At 38.4% G+C, this 18,224-nt stretch overlaps 2 protein-coding genes across 2 annotated transcripts in view; both read right to left on the reverse strand.

Moving 5' to 3' along the window:
- Nucleotides 1-2,509: 2,509 nt before the first annotated feature.
- The window catches only part of LOC110878828 (linoleate 13S-lipoxygenase 2-1, chloroplastic), a 37,835-nt gene continuing 22,120 nt past the window's right edge, over nt 2,510-18,224 (reverse strand). Inside the window, exons 3-9 of the mRNA XM_022127206.1 lie at nt 10,459-10,705; nt 9,209-9,529; nt 9,034-9,119; nt 7,877-7,987; nt 7,422-7,729; nt 7,065-7,331; nt 2,510-3,541 (exon numbers count right to left, since the gene is read on the reverse strand). Coding sequence (XP_021982898.1) covers nt 2,782-3,541; nt 7,065-7,331; nt 7,422-7,729; nt 7,877-7,987; nt 9,034-9,119; nt 9,209-9,529; nt 10,459-10,705 — 2,100 coding nt within the window. The 3' untranslated portion in view covers nt 2,510-2,781. The remainder of the gene's footprint in view (nt 3,542-7,064; nt 7,332-7,421; nt 7,730-7,876; nt 7,988-9,033; nt 9,120-9,208; nt 9,530-10,458; nt 10,706-18,224) is intronic.
- On the reverse strand, nt 12,757-17,632 carry LOC118484116. Its single transcript, XM_035980014.1, has 2 exons — nt 17,314-17,632; nt 12,757-17,140 (listed from the first exon to the last, which is right to left on the reverse strand). The coding sequence occupies exons 1-2, from the start codon at nt 17,608-17,610 to the stop codon at nt 16,388-16,390; spliced, it is 1,050 nt and encodes a 349-aa protein (XP_035835907.1). The 5' UTR covers nt 17,611-17,632; the 3' UTR covers nt 12,757-16,387.

The raw sequence follows: 18,224 nt of genomic DNA on the forward strand, positions 1-18,224 counted from the left end.
TTGATGCTCATAAGATGCAAATATACCTCTTTGTTGTCCCGAAAGCGGACATGAGAAATTGAGAAAATAAGAATATACTGGAAATATATACATACAGAGATTGAGAAGCACCGATAAATAAGTCAATAACAAGGAAACTTGCAGGAATATGGGAAAAGTTGCGTGTTTATAAGAAAATATCAAAATAGACGTTAAAATTGAGTGTTGTGTAAAAATATCAAAATACCACAAATTATCACCGGTGTTTGATTTATTGCTTTCATGACGATTTGTTTTCTTGTGAACTGATTACTTTGTGAGTTTAGTTTGTTTGATTGATTTTGTGCGTTAACAACGTGTTGAAAATTGAGTGTTCTTACGAATTAATATTGTTACCACAAGTGATTTTTTGTTCCTCATTAGTGATTTAAAGGCTATTTGCTGGTTTTGTTGATACATAGGATTGTCTTGGAGAAATTAAGGATAATAAAACAGTAAATCTGCTTGCTTGTATATTAAAATTTATTTTTGAAGCAACCTTATGTCAATTCTGTTGCAGTTAACTTTGATGCAGGTTCCCTTGAAAAACGTATTGAACCATGTGTATGGCCCTACTTGTCTTACCAATATATTGTTTTGGCTCTTGCTAAATGACCAGACGTTGTTCCAATGCTCATGAAAACCAAATGCATATTAAGTCAATTGGATATATTATGATATGACCACTCTTACTATCCATATGTTCCTATAAATTACTAGTTAATCAACCTAGATTAATCAGATAACGCTAAATAGTGCAGATGACTTGTAGGGTATTCATGAGTTGCAAGCATTAATTTACCATTTGAAGTTAGTAGCTGCAGTTCTAAATGAACATGTGGATCTTGGTGCATCCGAATCCATTGTTGAAGACACTGATTCAGTTTTGATTGAAAAGGAGGATCTTGGTGCATACAAGTTGGAAAATCTGCTCAAAACATCAAGTTATACAACAAAAAGTCAACAATGCCCCTTGTTGATGATATTAGCACTTAAAACAGTTAAAGATAAAACATAACATGAAAACCCATTTTCAAAATAGTTTGTTTCTATCTATTTGCTTGTTTCAGAGCTCTCTACAGCTTCAACTGATGCCGAAACTTTACAATCGGCAGAAAAGTCAAAAGTCAACTCTGGGAAGTCAAATACAGCAACATCTAACATTTTCTAGCCTACATCACAAGAGCAATCAAATTGTTACTAGTTTTGTATTTGCATATTTTTGTATAGAAGTTTGATCAAAATAGGTTCTTTTAAGTCATAGAGAATTGTTGATTTGTACTTTGAACTGTTAGGTTAATCGGTTTATTCACAGGTAACACGGGCAGGTTAGCAGGTCACGAATGATGGGTAAATGGGTACAAGTCTTTTGTTATTTAAAGTGTTAGGTTGTTAATAGTATCTATACTACTATTCAAATCAATACGTATTTCAAAATTTTACATACTTTTATAATCTGATATGGTGATTTTACTTCCCCAAATTTTACATTTTACCAACTAAATGTCCTGGTCCATTACCATAATAAGAAATGGTGTTCTTCATAAACCCAAGTTTGATTTGCTTAGATTTTAAAGAATAGGGTGTTTCGTAAACAACCCAATTTTGATACATAGGGTATGTTTAAGAATACAGGTGTTCTTTAAAAACCAATAATTGAGGTTTTCTCTGATAATAGGCATCCATATGCAACATGGGTTTTTGAAGAACACCAAACCCTTGAATAATTTTGTTTCTGTTTTTCTATTTTCAAACAAAGGGTGAAATCATAACAAAAAAAAAAATAATACTAGAAACAAACAATTAATGGGTTACGACGAAGTATAAACATAATAGACCAAAATTAAAATTTAATCACACCTTCTTGTTTACTCTAATAATAATAGAAGTGCTATAAAAATAAAAGATTAATAATTACGTAATAACGCTTTTGGTCCATGGGTTGGAAGGAAATGCAAATGAAAAAAAACATGAAAACCCAACTGCCCTGCCCTTTTCTTCTCCGAACTTTCGTTCACCACCACACCATGTTTTCTCAACACCACCTCGTTTTCTTCTGGCATCACCCTTCTATTATCCAAACTCGAAACCAAACCCACCATTGTTCATCAACATACTTGTCTAACGACTCACTAGCCTTCATGTGCAGTCTCTTGAATTCTTTGCTAAGAGTTTGTAATTGTGCACATTTGACACGCGTGTTTCCTTGATACATCCTTTGTCGTGTCTTTCTTCAATTTGGTTTCCAATAGTGTTCAATCGTCATATGCATTCTTTTGTGTCTCACCTGGCTCTAACCCTTTGCTGCAGTAGTGATCCGCGTCTCTACCAGGTTCCAATGCTCCTTAGATCGCAAAACGTTTTCCATCAACATACTCCAGTGATCATAATGAGCTGACCATCAAACCAGGAATTGCACGTTGCACAAAATTACTTTACTAACCCATGGCTCTACTATTAAGTGTTGAAAATCAATAAAGAGAACAAAGACTTCTCAAGATGACAAGATCGCATTGTATGAACTTTTGGAAAATGATGATGTTGACCAGAAAACGACTAGTCACGTTTTTACACATTCTATAATCGTTGTGCATGACTAAGAAATATGAATTAAATTTAAGCATGTCTTGGGACTTATTCAAACCTTACAATAACATATACGGATGATTTTATTTAGTTTCATCACGGATCACCCGCCACTCATTACAAGAATTCCCTTCATTATGAACTTAACATAAACATATTTAACAAACCATAGAGTATTCAGATTGAAATACTATTTGGAACTCCCATACCGGTCACACCAGCTTCTGAAAAAGGCTTTAAAAGGTTATATGGTACAACCCCAACTCCATTTCTGTTCTTCAGGGTCTCATCCGCATTCCTACCATCAATAATTCTTTCCAACTCTTTCAACCTCCCTGCAAATGTTTCATAAGCTGCTTTTATCTGTGGATTTGCCTCAAAAGTTGGCTCCATTTTAGCCCCAATATATTCCTCATCGGGCGAGTGGTTTGATAACACATCCAAAACTGCCATAACTTTGGTGGCTTGAACTTGAGAAGGAAGTGCAGACAAGAGTTCATCTTCAGGCCTACGTTTAAAAGTTTCCCATTCATCATCAGTTGGGTCTTCACATGGCATCTTGACCCGGGCTATGGTGGCCCGGTTAGGTATGTAACCTGCGTAGTCATACTGCCCGAAGTTTACTGCTGCATGGTGGCCTGATGCTACCCATATGATTGTTGTGAGAATCCAGATAAGTTCTTTTGGTGTATTGAGAATGGGCCACCATGGTTCATCTTTCTTGTCTGCATGACCCACTGTTCGAATCTCGGTCCACCATGCTTGAAGCTCTTCATCAGATTTTACAAGATTCTCTTCTGGGTAGTAATGATTCACATAATTGGTAACCCAATCCTTGATAATATCCCAAAGGAGTAAACCATCATTTGCATAAGGGTAATCTTCAATAGATAGCTTCAAACCATGTGGAGAATCTGGATCTTCCACTGCCATGCCCCTTGAGATTAGAAAGTCAGGTGATTAAGTTAAGCTAATTTTGTTAGAACTATTAAACTAGTTATGTTATATATATGTTGTAAGTTTCGGATATATTTATAACTAGGACCGCTTATTAGAATTAATATCATATGTATGTATGATGATCAAGGGATAAGCGGGAGTTCGGCTTTCAAATAACTGTTATAAGCAGTTACCCGCCAAAACTCCCGGGAACCGCCAAAACACTATGTATATAATCAAATGCACCGGCATGTATGCAGGGTACCAAGACATTTTTGTACCAATTTGTCCATTCGATTGTTTAATTTCTACACACACACACACATCCTTTGTTATTCTGTTCTTGTTCTTGTTGTTCACTTACTGCACACAACAATGGAAAACACGGAGAACATGAAGTTTACAAATTCCGCTGCTGATGTGGGTCATTTTCCCCAACATAGTGGTATCAGAGCGATGCCTGGAAAGATGAAACACAACGAAATTAAACCAACGTCTACACTACTCCCGTGTCAACACTGCACGGATGAAGCAAAGAAAAGAAACAACCGAAATCCACTGGAGAAGATATGTTATTACTGCCGTCAACCGGGGCACAAGATCCACGCGTGCAAAAGGAAGGAAACTGACGAGGCCACACAATTAATAAGACAGGCAATAAACGAAGGAATACAGGAACAAGATGGAAGAATCGGCAGTCATCAAGAGATGATCGTCGTTGGTACCGAAGGAGGATTATGGAACGATATCTGGTACGTAAGTTCAGTATTCAAGCATCATATTGCCGGAAACCTAAACGTATTCAAAAGAATCAAACATATAATTGGGGTGAACACTCGCACGGGGGAACATAATTTTCTTTTCACGAGGGGGGTTGGATCGATAGAAATAAAAAACGGAAATGAAAACATGAGGATTCAAAGCGTTTTTTATTCACCGGAACTCGATCGGAATGTATTGAGTTTAGACCAATTGACGTTACAAGGATTCACGGTCAAGAAGGCCGGTGATACTTGTAGAATTTATCCAATGTTTTCATGTCCGGTGAACAATTCGTTTAACGAAACAAGTGGGATGACTCGGGAAGAAGAGTTGGGTTTGCAAGAAAAACAAAAGATCATTGAGGAGAACGTCCTTGATGAAGAATTCAAACAACGATATTTGAATTCTTATTTCGAAGATCTTAATCTATCGTCACAAGATTCGGATTGGAGCGTTATGATAGTAAATGCCATGGAATTTAGAGAATTTGAAGACTGCCGAGCCTTCATGAATATGCTGGATGATCGGGATTTTGTAGTCAAGTATAAACATATACTTGATGCAAAATTTGAAGAACTAGTACGCTGGTTTCTTAACTGTTATATGGGAATAAGATCAAGGCAAGTTCCACCGGTAGATTCACATAAGAGAAAGGTTAATTTACTTAGCCTATATTTACTTGTCGCCATGGATGGGGGTTATCATACAGTTACAACCGAAAACATTTGGCCAGCAATTGCAAAAGACTTGGGTTTCAACTATGAAGACGGTGACTATATAAGAGCCACATACGCTGCATACCTTGATGTTTTAGAGTATTATTACAACTTCAATCACGTACAGCCGAGTGTGCAGGATAAAAGGATGATTCGGGACGAAGGAACTTCCTCAAGCATGCTTCAAAAAGGTTTAAAGAGTGCAGGATCGGTCAAGGATGCGGGAACTGGAAGTCAAAATGCAGGAGAAATGGAGTCCGTTGTATTGTTTGCTGGGGTAGATGATGACGACTGGAGCAAAGGAAAGCGAAGAAAACGCTTCAACTTTAACTATGCAAAATGGGCTATGGACGAAGCTAATCGAAGCGTAATGGATCAAGCACGTAAACATAACCTAGTTTAAGGGGGGTTATGTTAGAATTATTAAACTAGTTATGTTATATATATGTTGTAAGTTTCGAATATATTTATAACTAGGACCGCTTATTAGAATTAATATGATATGTATGTATGATGATCAAGTGATAAGCGGGAGTTCGGCTTTCAAATAACTGTTATAAGCAGTTACCCGCCAAAACTCCCGGGAACCGCCAAAACACTATGTATATAATCAAATGCACCGGCATGTATGCAGGGTACCAAGACATTTCTGTACCGATTTGTCCATTCGATTGTTTAATTTCTACACACACACACACATCCTTTGTTATTCTGTTCTTGTTCTTGTTGTTCACTTACTGCACACAACAATGGAAAACACGGAGAACATGAAGTTTACAAATTCCGCTGCTGATGTGGGTCATTTTCCCCAACAAATTTAACACTGCAAATGATATGTTTATGAGAATTACTTAAGCTCATTTTACAAATAAAAAATATATTTTTTTATAAATGTTTGATGTATTACAAAGGTTATAATGTTTCTCTAATAATTTATTTTGATAAAAAATATACCAAAATTTAATTTATTTCAAATACACTGGACCATTTTTACTCTATAAAGTTAAATATAACACGAATGGAACGCAATCACTTGTGTACTTGATTAATTTAGAAATAAAGCTGGTTTGGAAATATGGAGAGGCGATAAATGACGTCACATGTAAAAGCGTAGACACACTCACAGTGAAGGAAAGGATGTGAGGAGACATGCCCAAAGTGACATAGGATGAATATTAGGAAAGATTTGTTAGATTTGCAACTCTCTAAGGAATGATCGGTGATAAGGTTTCTTGGAGATGTTAGATAAAGGTTAGACTTTTCAAGGGCGTATAAATAGTGTTACCATTGCTGGCAAGTAGTTTCTAGGTGTTCCATGTTACTTTAAGATTTTTTTGTTAGAATTTTATTGGGGCGCATATATACATCCCATGATGATTAGAAGTTTTAGTGCTAGTTACTTCTTAGGCTTCGGAGTCGCGTGTCTTTCTAGAAGTAGCCTCTCCATCTCCAGGGATAGAGAAAATGTTTGCCTACATTTCACTCTCTCCAAACCCTACCGATAGTTTTGTTGTTTGTGTGATTTACTGGATACATGTGTTGTTTACTTTCTAGGTGTTTCATGATCCTTTTATATGGTGTCTTCTTTCTTTCCTCTTTTCTCATTGTTTCCCTTATACTACAATTCCAGTTTTTTTTTTTTTTTCTTTTTTTTTTTGTTCTATGAGTACTCATTACTGTCCATAGATCACGACAATTAGAAACACATAATGAAACCTATCTCTTTATAATAAAAATAAGAAAATCTGTTTCCATACTTTATTTTGCTTAATTACTTTGTATTCACTTTTTAAGGACCTAAGAAGTTGTGGGATGGAAGGGATGAGAAAGATTAGCATTTGCGTTGTTGAAGAATGATTTATGGATAATATGGGAAGAGAGAAAAGCTGATGTTCCACTGAAGTGAAAGAGAGATGATGAAACATGAAAAGGAGGTAAAGATGATATCCCACCCTTGAAAGCAAAACTTATGATTCAGTTTTAGTGTAATTAATCAATACAAAAAAAAATTTGTTTCATTTTTTAAACAAAAGCATGAGTTACCTTGCAATAAGGTCAGCTGGCAATGCTTCCTGGTCAAAACGCCATAGTTGATCATATGCAACTGAACTCAACTCAATGCTATACTTTCCTGGTGAAAAACATGATTCGATAATTCCACCTGAATTTATGAGTGCTTCTCGAGCCAAAGCATTAATCTCCATCGTGTACCGGAAATGAGGGTGCAAGAGATTATGTATTGGGTGCATTTTACTAAGCTGACGGTTGGTTGCAATTATATATGGCTCAGTGCAGCAGTGTGTTCTCAACCTGAAATTTTTTAATCTCATATTGTATGTATCATATAACTCAAAAAGACTTAATCACTTAATCTTGGTCCAATAAGTGGTGGGTGCTTACCAGTGACTAACTAGTTGATGGTAGCCACTATCATGAGCAAGAACATGCACCTTAGCAAGCTTCCATAGCCACATACCCGTTGCATCCCAACACGGAGTGAATACTCGTTTCCATTGAGGTTTGTTATCTTTAGGTGGGCGAACCAACTCGATGGCTAATGGCCTTAGCGTTCCAGTTGTAGTAAGGTACATTAGAGTTCTTGATCCGTATAGAGTTGTCTTCAGATTTTTCTGTTCTCTAACTTTGTGCACGTATGGAAGAAAGATGTCATGATAATCTAGTATGTAAAGTTTCTTGTTCTCTATTGCCTGCATATGGTTTTAGACTCCATGCTTAATTAATGTACACTTCTCTTTTTGGACAACAATATTGTAGCAAAAAGTAATCTAAAATTTTCGACCCCTTTTGACCATTCCCCTTTAGTTAGGTTTCTTATACTAGATAACTAATCATACCTCCTCAAGAGTGCAAAACCCTCTGATCTGTCTATCAACAATCTCTTTGGTTATTGCTGATTCAGGGGGGCCATACACCATTGGGTCCAGCTTACTAATCAGTGGCCATTCCTGCACATATTCAGATTTCTAAAATTTCATTTCTTGCTAATCAAATATTCACGATAATTACACAATCAATTGATATGGCAGGTAGAACAATTTTTTTTTTAATGTATTAGGTGTTTTCCTCAATTTTGAGATAAAGTTGTTATTGGGCTATACTGGAATAGTTTTCCTGACATGGGGTATTTTTTTGAAGATTTAACAAGTAGCTTCTTATGCACCATAGGGAATCATATTACGATATTACTCTATATTAGGGTGTCAGTTTTTTTGTCAAATCCAACACATGCAAGATGGTGTGGAGGCGGCAAAGGTGGCGTGGAGGCTTCAACCACGCCGGCACACCGCCTCGTGGCCCGGCATGGTTGTGGCGTGGAAAGGGGGGGTCGAAATGTTCACCGGCATGGAGGCAAATACGGTGGATGTTGTGGCGGCGGTTCATTGGTCCGATAGATATGTTTTTTTTAACAAAAATTAACTAAGAAAGTGTATGGCACGTGTCGCTCCACGCCACCCTTCCACGCACCCTCTCACCCCATGTTTTTGGAGGCTTGATGGGGAAATCCTAGTCTACTGACGTGGCTCCTACGTGGCGTTTCATGACTCCTTTTCTTGCCTCCCCACATCGACTAGTCTTACTGAACTATGTTAGATTTAATCTTGACTTATGGTTTTATAAATTAGTATGTCTAGGTTGTTTCATTAATAGTCACGTTGAGTGAGGAGCTTGAGAAGCGGTCTTACTTTGGTGGGGATATGAACGTGGAGGTGATACAAGGTAGTAGTAGTTTGTTTTGAATAATTCCTCCTCAATTTTTGTGGTTGTAGTTTATTTTCGTTGAGAGCAGTGGGTTATGAATGTAAGGCTATATATAGCCTAGTACTTTTGTTTAATAAATCATCCTTTTCCTTTAACAAATTCGTTAACATCTCTCGGCGTATTTTTTGTTCACCACAAACACAAACAACACTAAAAAAACCCATATTCACATTCGCATAAAGGCGCTTGATTACCAACAAACTATACATAAAGGGTAACATGAAAAACATACCTTGACCAAGGTTATACTCAAAGGATTAAGACCAGCAAGAGTTTGGCGACCAAATTCTTCATCCCTAATCCAACCAAACTTATCTCCTGAGCATCAATGTAGGTAAATATTTTAACAAAATGAAAAAAAAAAATAAGAAATTCGATGAGTCTATGAATGTGAGAGTTGTAGTTACTATCAATCATCTCAGGAGTCTCAAAAAGCAAGATTTTATTTTTGGTATCTTCTAAAGACTTTAAGAGTCTTGGCAAAATATTCCCAAGAAATCCATTGTCATCTAACTGTGGCAAATTAACTCCCTCGTTGAACAAAGACTCAATGGCTGTGAAGTATGGGAACCCAAGTTCTTTGTCAATGATAGTTGTCTCTAAGGAAGGTACGACTGCCTTCAGCACTGAAAACACAGTTTTGGTGTTGAAAGTTAGGTTCTTTACTTCTGAAAAGGCTTCATCCCTTGGAACGTAAACTTCATTGCTTCTTAATTCTGACAATGGATCTGCATTTGCAGTTTTATTCAGTATTGAGACAATACATAAACTATAACCAAGTTATTTAGATTGCCAAAAAGTATTTTATATCAATAGAAATTGTTAGTAATCAAGGTGTGAGATTATATAGGATTCAGAAAGCTACCAAAGGGTATGTTGCCTAGTCTTATTAGTACCAAGGGTGAAGGTTTAGACAAAAGGAGTAGATTTAAAAGTAGAATTAGTGGGTGTTTGAGTTAGCCATTTAAAAACAATTTAATTCAAAAGGTTGTAAGGTCTATTGGAAAATACAAACCATATAGATAGTGAGATTACTCGTATTAAACCACCATTCTTTTTCCAAAAATTAGATATTTCTTAGTTACTTTTGTCTTCTTCAAATTGGATGAATATGAACCATTTAATAAGAAGTCAATACAATCAATTTAAATTAATGAACCCTTGTGCAACAATATATATCAACTAAAGTTATTATTGTAATTCGAGTTTATTTCATTTTTAGGGGTTGTTTGTTTACCTCTTAATGAGCCTCTTAATGGTTCAGACCTTTTACTGGCTCAGCACATAATAAGCACTTAATGGTTCAGACTGTTTGTTTCACGAGCAGATGTCTGAATGGTTCAGACATTTGCCTCTGAGTGGTTAAGATTTATACAAAGTCTGAATAGTTAAGACCTCTAATCTGAATTGGTTAGACAATTGCCTCTGAACGCTTAAACATTATACAGGCTCTTAATGGTTCAGACCTTGGAAGTGGAACTAGTTTTATCAAAACTACTTCTTGTTGGTGCAAAAGTTGATTGGAATTGAAATTCATTCCAAAGCATGGATATTGCATTCCTCCACTCATATGATGGATCCTTTTAACTTTCCAAGGAATTCAAGAGTTAAGAGTATACAAAGTTCATAATGTGTTTTAAGAGAAACAATTATATACCAGATTTAGAGCGAGGCCGACCAGTTTTGCAACGCCTAGGGTAAGGGTGGTCCTTAGTGCCGAGTACCGGGCGTGCCAAATCTGGATCCTTGTCTGGATCACCGAGATCGTTATACATATCATAATCATAAATTCTATCTTTCTTTTCCCGAGGAACATCGGCAGCACCCTCGCCTCGAAGAATTGCTAGTTCCTTTTCTCGCAGAGGCTTTAGACCACTTGGAGTCTCTGATGGTACGCATGATACCTGCATGACTCATAACGGTGTAAATACAATAACATCCTCCCAATTAATAAAAAGGTTAGATTTGTTATAGTTTAGTTGTAAAAAAATGAAGTGCTTTTTGAAAAAGTAAAAACAATTTAGGAAAAAAGAAAAATTAGAGAATATATTGAAATAGGTTTTTATAGAAAGCTTCAATAGGAAAAAAAAAAAAAAAAAAAAAGATTATACTTTAAAACTAAAATTCAGATAATATAAAGATATAACCGTACATGGTACTCCAAACTTTTCCCTTTCAAAGTTGGCTAGTGTTCTAAAAGCATTCAAAGTTTGTTCACCCCTACTCACATAACTTATACTCTTCATCACACTCTAAACAAGAAACTTCCAAGGACCATGTGTGGTGCGCATATGGTTATGCACTACACCACTCCCTCCCCATGCGAAACTATACGGTGTGGAGGGTCTTGAAAGTGGGCGTTATTCGACATATCAGCGTGTGTCAGAAACGAGGCGTAGTGCAAAAACGAGGGGGGGGGGGGACGGGGGGTGGAAGAGTGGGCGTTACTCGACACATGGCGTATTTTATTATTTTTAAAATATATATTTAAAAATTATGTAAAATTATTAAATAAAAAATCTAATTGTTTGGAACGCCGAAATGTGTTTGAATTCGCGATTGTAGTCGTGCCTAAAGTTGATGAGAGCGACTTGTATGATGTCGTCCTCCCCAAGGCCACCACCTGCATTTCCACCGCGGTGTACACCTTCTCGAATCTTTCACTATCCAAACGGATAGTCCTAAAACGAGAAGATAGTGTGTCCATAATTTGAGTACTTTCACACCTATGGACGCAAAAGTGTTGTAAAATTCTCCCTCAAAACGGACCACTCAAACGATTGCGCGGTATGTATTGGCTACGAGCTTCGACCCATAACATGATATCATATTCTTCAATCCACGGATCTTTGCCATTTTTAATGTTGAAGTGTAAATGGGTATAGTATTGAGAAAATTTTGGTTGAAATATGAGTGTTTGTAAAAATAGTGGAAAAAGAGGGTTGTATTTATAGGAGAGTTTATTTATTTTTTTTCCTCATAAAAAAACTAGATTAATATCAAGTGGGCCGATGACCCACGTATCAGATATTATTTATTTTTACAAAGTAATTTTTTAAAAAAAATTTAAAAACTTACCATTCGTTGACAGCAACTAATGTCCACGGGCAATCAAAACGCGCCACGTCATATTTCAAAATGTCTCCACGGCAATGCAAAACTCATTGCCCTCAACACCACGCCGTCATCCACGCCGTTAGTGGGCTGGTGTGCATGGCGTGGAAATGCCTCAATGGTGGGAAAAAAATGCCCACACCATATGGTCCAAGGATAGATAGAGATTGGTTGGAGTTCGTGTTGACCAATCAAATTTCACACTAATTTAAAATCTAAACCCACTAATTTCGTATGGCTCGTCACTACATGTTACCCAATTTTCGGGCCATGATAACATGGATGTCACATGGCATAAAATACAAACCACTTGTGTGACCACTAAACATGTTCTAATAATTTTCTGGAGATATTGTAACATGCTAGAGAATGTCCCAAAACTAAGAGCATGCACAAGGCTCAAGTTCGTAGCCAACGTGGCTGGCCTGAATTACGAACCAGACCTCAACCCCAATTTGCAGCGTTGTAGATTCCAAGTTCGCATGGGTGGTTTGTGTTTTCAAATCTCATTCGAGCGAGGTGGTGGGCCCTCCTTTCTAACATATAAATATTAATATTTTTAATGGTGGTTTGTGTAGGTTAGGTGCTGCAGATAAAATAAAGATTTTTAGGGAGATTTGAAATCTCACGTCACATGATGAGGTGGAGATTTCTCAAAATGTAGAGTTGTTGATTCTCTATTTAACGGACGATTCATCCTATTTAAGACAAGCATCACTCTCTTATAAACGCAAAATACATATGAAAATATATATCTGTTTGTAATTTTCCTAGGAAGTGAAGTATTGATGACGAACAAATGTGTATTGATTGAAAATTGAAATAAAATTGAGCTGATTGATAATAGGAAGGGAATGTTTAATTGAATGTAAAGGAATTACAAGAAAAGAGAAATGAAAATGAAAATGACAACTAACAAGTTCCAGGGTATACCCTTCCTCATGGCATGATGCCAGAGCCTACTAAACTTTAACAAAATTCATAATTGACTAATCATAATATTCCCCTCCTATTTATATTAACTTTCTCCTCAAGATAATTCTTAGCCACTTTGCACTTTACCCCTTTTGGAATATACAAGTAGCTCTTTGGGGCCAACCCGATTCGTAACATTTCCCACCCCTTCAAAATCAGTCTTGTCCCCAAGACTGAAATCAGGAAATTGGGTCTTAACCCATTCGGCATCCTCCCACGACGCATCATCCACCGTATGACCACGCCATTGAACTAACCATTGCTCCACCAAATCTGACCCATCGCGAACATCACGAGTGGCCAACACAGATTGAGGTAGCAGATGAGGAGAGTCTGCCATATCCAGTTCTGGAGGAAGAGCTGCATCAGTTGGACCCGAGACCGCCTTTTTTAACAGAGAAACGTGAAAAACAGGGTGGATTTTAGAAGTAGCAGGAAGAAGCAATTTATAGGCCACAGGCCCAACCTTTTCCACAATCTGAAACGACCCAAAAAATTTTGCTGCTAACTTCTGGTGGATACGGCTGGCAACGGAAAGTTGTCGATACGGTTTCAGTTTAACATACACCCATTCTCCATTTGCAAATTGCACGTCACACCGTTTTCTGTTGGCTTATAACTTCATAGCCCCCTGAGCGTTAGAGAGATGAAGCTTAAGTTGCTTTAGAGCTTAATCACGATCCTGCAGTTCCCTCGCAACTGATTCAGCACAGATTTCACCCGGAATAAATTGGAACACCGAAGGGGGCCGCCTGCCATAAACTGTCTCAAAAGGGGTCATACCCGTAGACGCATGGAAGGTTGAGTTGTACCAAAATTCTGCTCATGGAAGCCATACGGACCAGGTTTTAGGCTGATCCACTGCAAAGCATCTCAAATAAGATTCTAAACAACGGTTGATAACCTCAATTTGACCGTCAGATTCCAGGTGATAAGCGGAACTCATTTGAAGTTGAGTACCCATGGACCGAAAGATTTCTTGCCAGAATTTACTTACAAACAAAGGGTCCCGATCAGTCACAATAGATTTAGGAATCCCGTGAAGACGAATAATTTCCTTAATAAAAACTTCAGCCACAGATTTGGCGGTATAGGGGTGTTTTAAAAGAATAAAGTGAGCATATTTCGATAACCGGTCCACTACCACGAGAATAACTGTGAATCCTTTAGAAGGTGGCAACCCCACAATAAAATCCATTGAAAGATCTTCCCACACGACATCGGGAATAGACAACGGTTGTAAAAGGCCCCCAGGTAACACGGAACTCGCTTTACATCGTTGACAGATATCACATTCCCGAATAAACTTCTTAATGGTGGCTGTCATCCCCGGCCAATAAACGTTTGTAGCTAAAGGTTGGTACGTACGATAGAAACCCGAATGACCACCCGAAGTGGTAACATGAAACTCGTGGAGAAGAGCGGGAATGAACTTAGAATGACGAGAGATGACCACCCTATCTTGATAAAATAACACATTGTTTTTTACTGAATACCCCACACATTTATCCGGTGTAGCCAAACATTTGACAATTAACCCCTGAATTTCATGATCTTGTTTAGCTCCATCCAATAATAAAGCCCCCTGTAGCCAAATCGGAGAAGAAATAGCTTGAAGAAGCTGTCCCGAATCTGCCCGACGAGATAACGCATCGGCAGCACGATTTTCACGACCCGGTTTATATTGAATATCGAAGTCGTAACCCAACAATTTCACCACCCAATTTTGTTGATCGTATGACGCTACACGTTGTTGGAGAAGGAACTTTAGACTCTTTTGATCGGTGCACATCGTGAACTTAGAACCCAACAAATACGGCCGCCAATGTTGGATAGCCAATACCAGTGCCATGAGCTCTCTTTCATAGGCTGATTTGGACAGATTACGATCACGCAGGGCCTTACTAAAGTAAGCGATTGGCCTTTTATGTTGCATTAAAACAGCCCCAATACCACAGCCCGACGCATCACATTCGACTACAAAAGGAAGAGAGAAATCAGGAAGAGCGACTGAGCGAGTATCGGAGCCGATACTAAAGCTTGTTTGAGTAATTCAAAGGCGGGGACCATAAAAAAGAGTCTTTCTTTTTGTTAAATCCGTTAAGGGGCGAGTGATAGCACCATAATTCTTGACAAATGTCTGATAATAACCGGTTAATCCCAAAAAACCCGGAAGAGCTTTCAATGTTTAGGGAACCGGCCAATCCCACAATGCCGAAAACTTCTTGGGATCCATGGCCACTCCCTTGGCGTCAATGATATGACCCAAATACTCTATAGATCGTTGACCAAAACAACACTTATTGGGATTCGCTTTAAATTGATGTAACAATAGGATCTGAAAAACTTCCACTAAATCCGCTAAATGGTCCTCCCAAGAGGGACTGTGAACAAGAAAGTCATAAAAGAATAACCACTTTTCGCCGTAAAAGGGAACGGAAAATGTCATTCATTACCGCTTGGAAGGTGGCCGGGGCGTTCATAAGACCGAACGGCATGAATAAGTACTCGTAGTGACCGTCATGAGTATGGAAAGCAGTTTGTTCAATACTAACGGGCCGCATGCGAATCTGGTTGTACCCCGATTTAAGGTCCAATTTAGAAAAATAGGTGGAACCGTGAAGCTCATCAAGTAGCTCATCAACAACCGGAATAGGATATTTATTAGGAATTGTTGCGGCGTTTAAAGCGCGGTAATCAACACACATCCGCTAAGAATTATCCTTCTTTCGTACCAAAATGACTGGACTAGAAAAAGCACTCTTGCTTGGTCTAATCATACTCATTTGAAGCAACTCTTGAACTTGTCGTTCAATTTCTGTTTTCTGAGAATGTGGATAATGATAGGGACGTACACAAATCGGTTCAGAAGTTGATAATTGAATGTGATGATCATGGGAACAAACCGGGGGAAGAGAAGTAGGAGGAAGAAAGACCTCAGCAAACTGTTGAAGGAGGGAAGACAAAGCAGAATTTTGGGAAGTGGTGGGTGGAGGAGGAGCCGAGAGGAATTCCTTATTGGAAGACGACATCAAGGTACCCTCCATAGAAAGCCACTGATGCAAGGCGGTGAGAGCAGACGGACCGGTTTGCAAGCCCTGTAATTGAACCGAAACACCCCCATAATTAAAACGCATCTAAGAGTGTTGCCAATCGTGTACCAACTCCCCCAAAGATTTGAACCACTCCAAACCCAATATGAAATCCAAGGAACCAGTGTCAAATACCAACACATCTACATAGAATGAACACGGGCCAATAGTGACCTGAAGAGAGACACACCGCTTAGATACAAACACAAAATGACCATCCCCCAATTTAATTTTGTTGCCACTGAACTTCTGAGAAGATAAGCCCAATGCCTCCACCAACCTTCTAGAGATAAAATTATGGGAAGCTCCACTATCTACCAATAAACAAATGGAAAGGCCCAACAGAGTACCTTCCAATTTCATCGTCATAGAGAGTTCAATAGAAGCCAATGAACCCGCAAACTCTCATGCATTACAGGTCCCCAGAGCACCATCCATGTCACTATCGGAAGCCGAAGACGATGCAGATTGTAGCAAACATTTCTCTCCCTGTGAAGTGTCATCCTTATCATCTCCCAATAACAAAACACACAATTTACCCTCTGGACATTTATGTGTGGGCCCGTACTGTTGACCACAGCGGAAACACAACCCCTTCTTTCGACGGTCTTCCCATTCCGTTCGCGAGAGTGATCGAACACCCCGATCTCGCGTTGAACTTGGCCCACAATCAGTTATTGGGAAAGAGAGTTTAGGGTTTAGCACAGACCTGGAAGATTCCGACTTAGGAGAAGAGACCCGTTCACTAACTTTGGACGAAAAGAAAGGCCTGTATTCAGAACGGCCCAATAACTGTGGCCCATCTTTAAGCCCAAACGTTGGGTTGCCAGTTGGGTTAAGATATTGGAAACGGCCCAAGGACGAGTGACCTGAACTGGGGTGAAGCATCAGCTCAACGTCTTTAGCCAAGTACTTGGCGTCAAGAGGTGATTGAGGACGGTGAAGACGAACACACTTCTTCACATCATCTTTTAATCCAGCAATGAAATACCCAATCGACTGTGATTCGGGCAACCGTGGAACCAAAGAAAGGAAATATTCAAAATCATCGATATAGTCATAAATGGAATCCCCCTGTTTGATTGTGGCTAACTGTTCATACGGGTTCTGAATTTCTAACCCACTGAAACGTTGAAGCAACTCTGTTTGGAAATCGACCTAGAAAATGGTAGGACAAACTTGTGTTATAATCGTAAACCAATGTTGTGCTACCCCAATCATTCTCAATCGAACCAATTGCAATCGAGCATCCTCAGTTGTTTGATTCAAATCAAAATACAAATTGGCTTCCATCCCTGTGGATCAAAACCAGAAAATTCAGGGAGTTTTACCTTTTTGACAGCCCAGGGAAGAGGAGAAACAGAATCCGAGGTGTCTGATGGACCAGATCCGGAACGGAAGCCGGAAAACGTGAGATCCCCACCGGAAGCCCCAGATCCCGACGAATCACTCATACTTTTCTTCTCCTGCCTCGACATCCACGCGAGTACTACCTTCTGAAACTCACTGGATTCTGCTCCATCCACATCTAGAGCCTGTATTGAATTACGGATATCAGCGACATTGGTTTGCAATTGTTTGATCTGAGCGTCCTGATTATCCAGCCGAGTATTGGTACGAGTTTCCATGAAAAAGAAAACAGAGAGGAAGAAATGAGCGGCAGGTCAAGGCAAGGTCGGACCAATGATGACGAACAGATGTGAATTGATTGAAAATTGAAATAAAATTGAGCTGATAGATAATAGGAAGGGAATGTTTAATTGAATGTAAAGGAATTACAAGGAAAGAGAAATGAAAATGACAGCTAACGAGTTCCAGGGTATACCCTCTCTCATGGCATGATGCCAGAGCCTACTAAACTTTAACAAAATTCATAACTGACTAATCACAATATTCCCCTCCTATTTATATTAACTTTCTCCATAAGATAATTCTTAGCCACTTTGCACTTTACCCCTTCTGGAATATACAAGTAGCTCTTTGGGGCCAACCCGATTCGTAACAAGTACTTTGATCAGTAAAAAAGTATTGCTTATCAATACACATAATGTATCAATATGTTTATTTATGTATGATGATCTAGTAGATTAACATAAGCAGGTAAATTAAGAAAAAAATATCAAGAAGATTACTCAAAACAGTTTGAAGAGGAAAACTTTACGTTACTTGTTAATATACAATTTAAAACAAATATCACATGTTAAATATCAAAACTTAATTATCATCAAAATATGTAATCAAG

Source organism: Helianthus annuus, chromosome 11 (assembly GCF_002127325.2).
Source record: "Helianthus annuus cultivar XRQ/B chromosome 11, HanXRQr2.0-SUNRISE, whole genome shotgun sequence".
Lineage (NCBI taxonomy): Eukaryota > Viridiplantae > Streptophyta > Magnoliopsida > Asterales > Asteraceae > Helianthus > Helianthus annuus.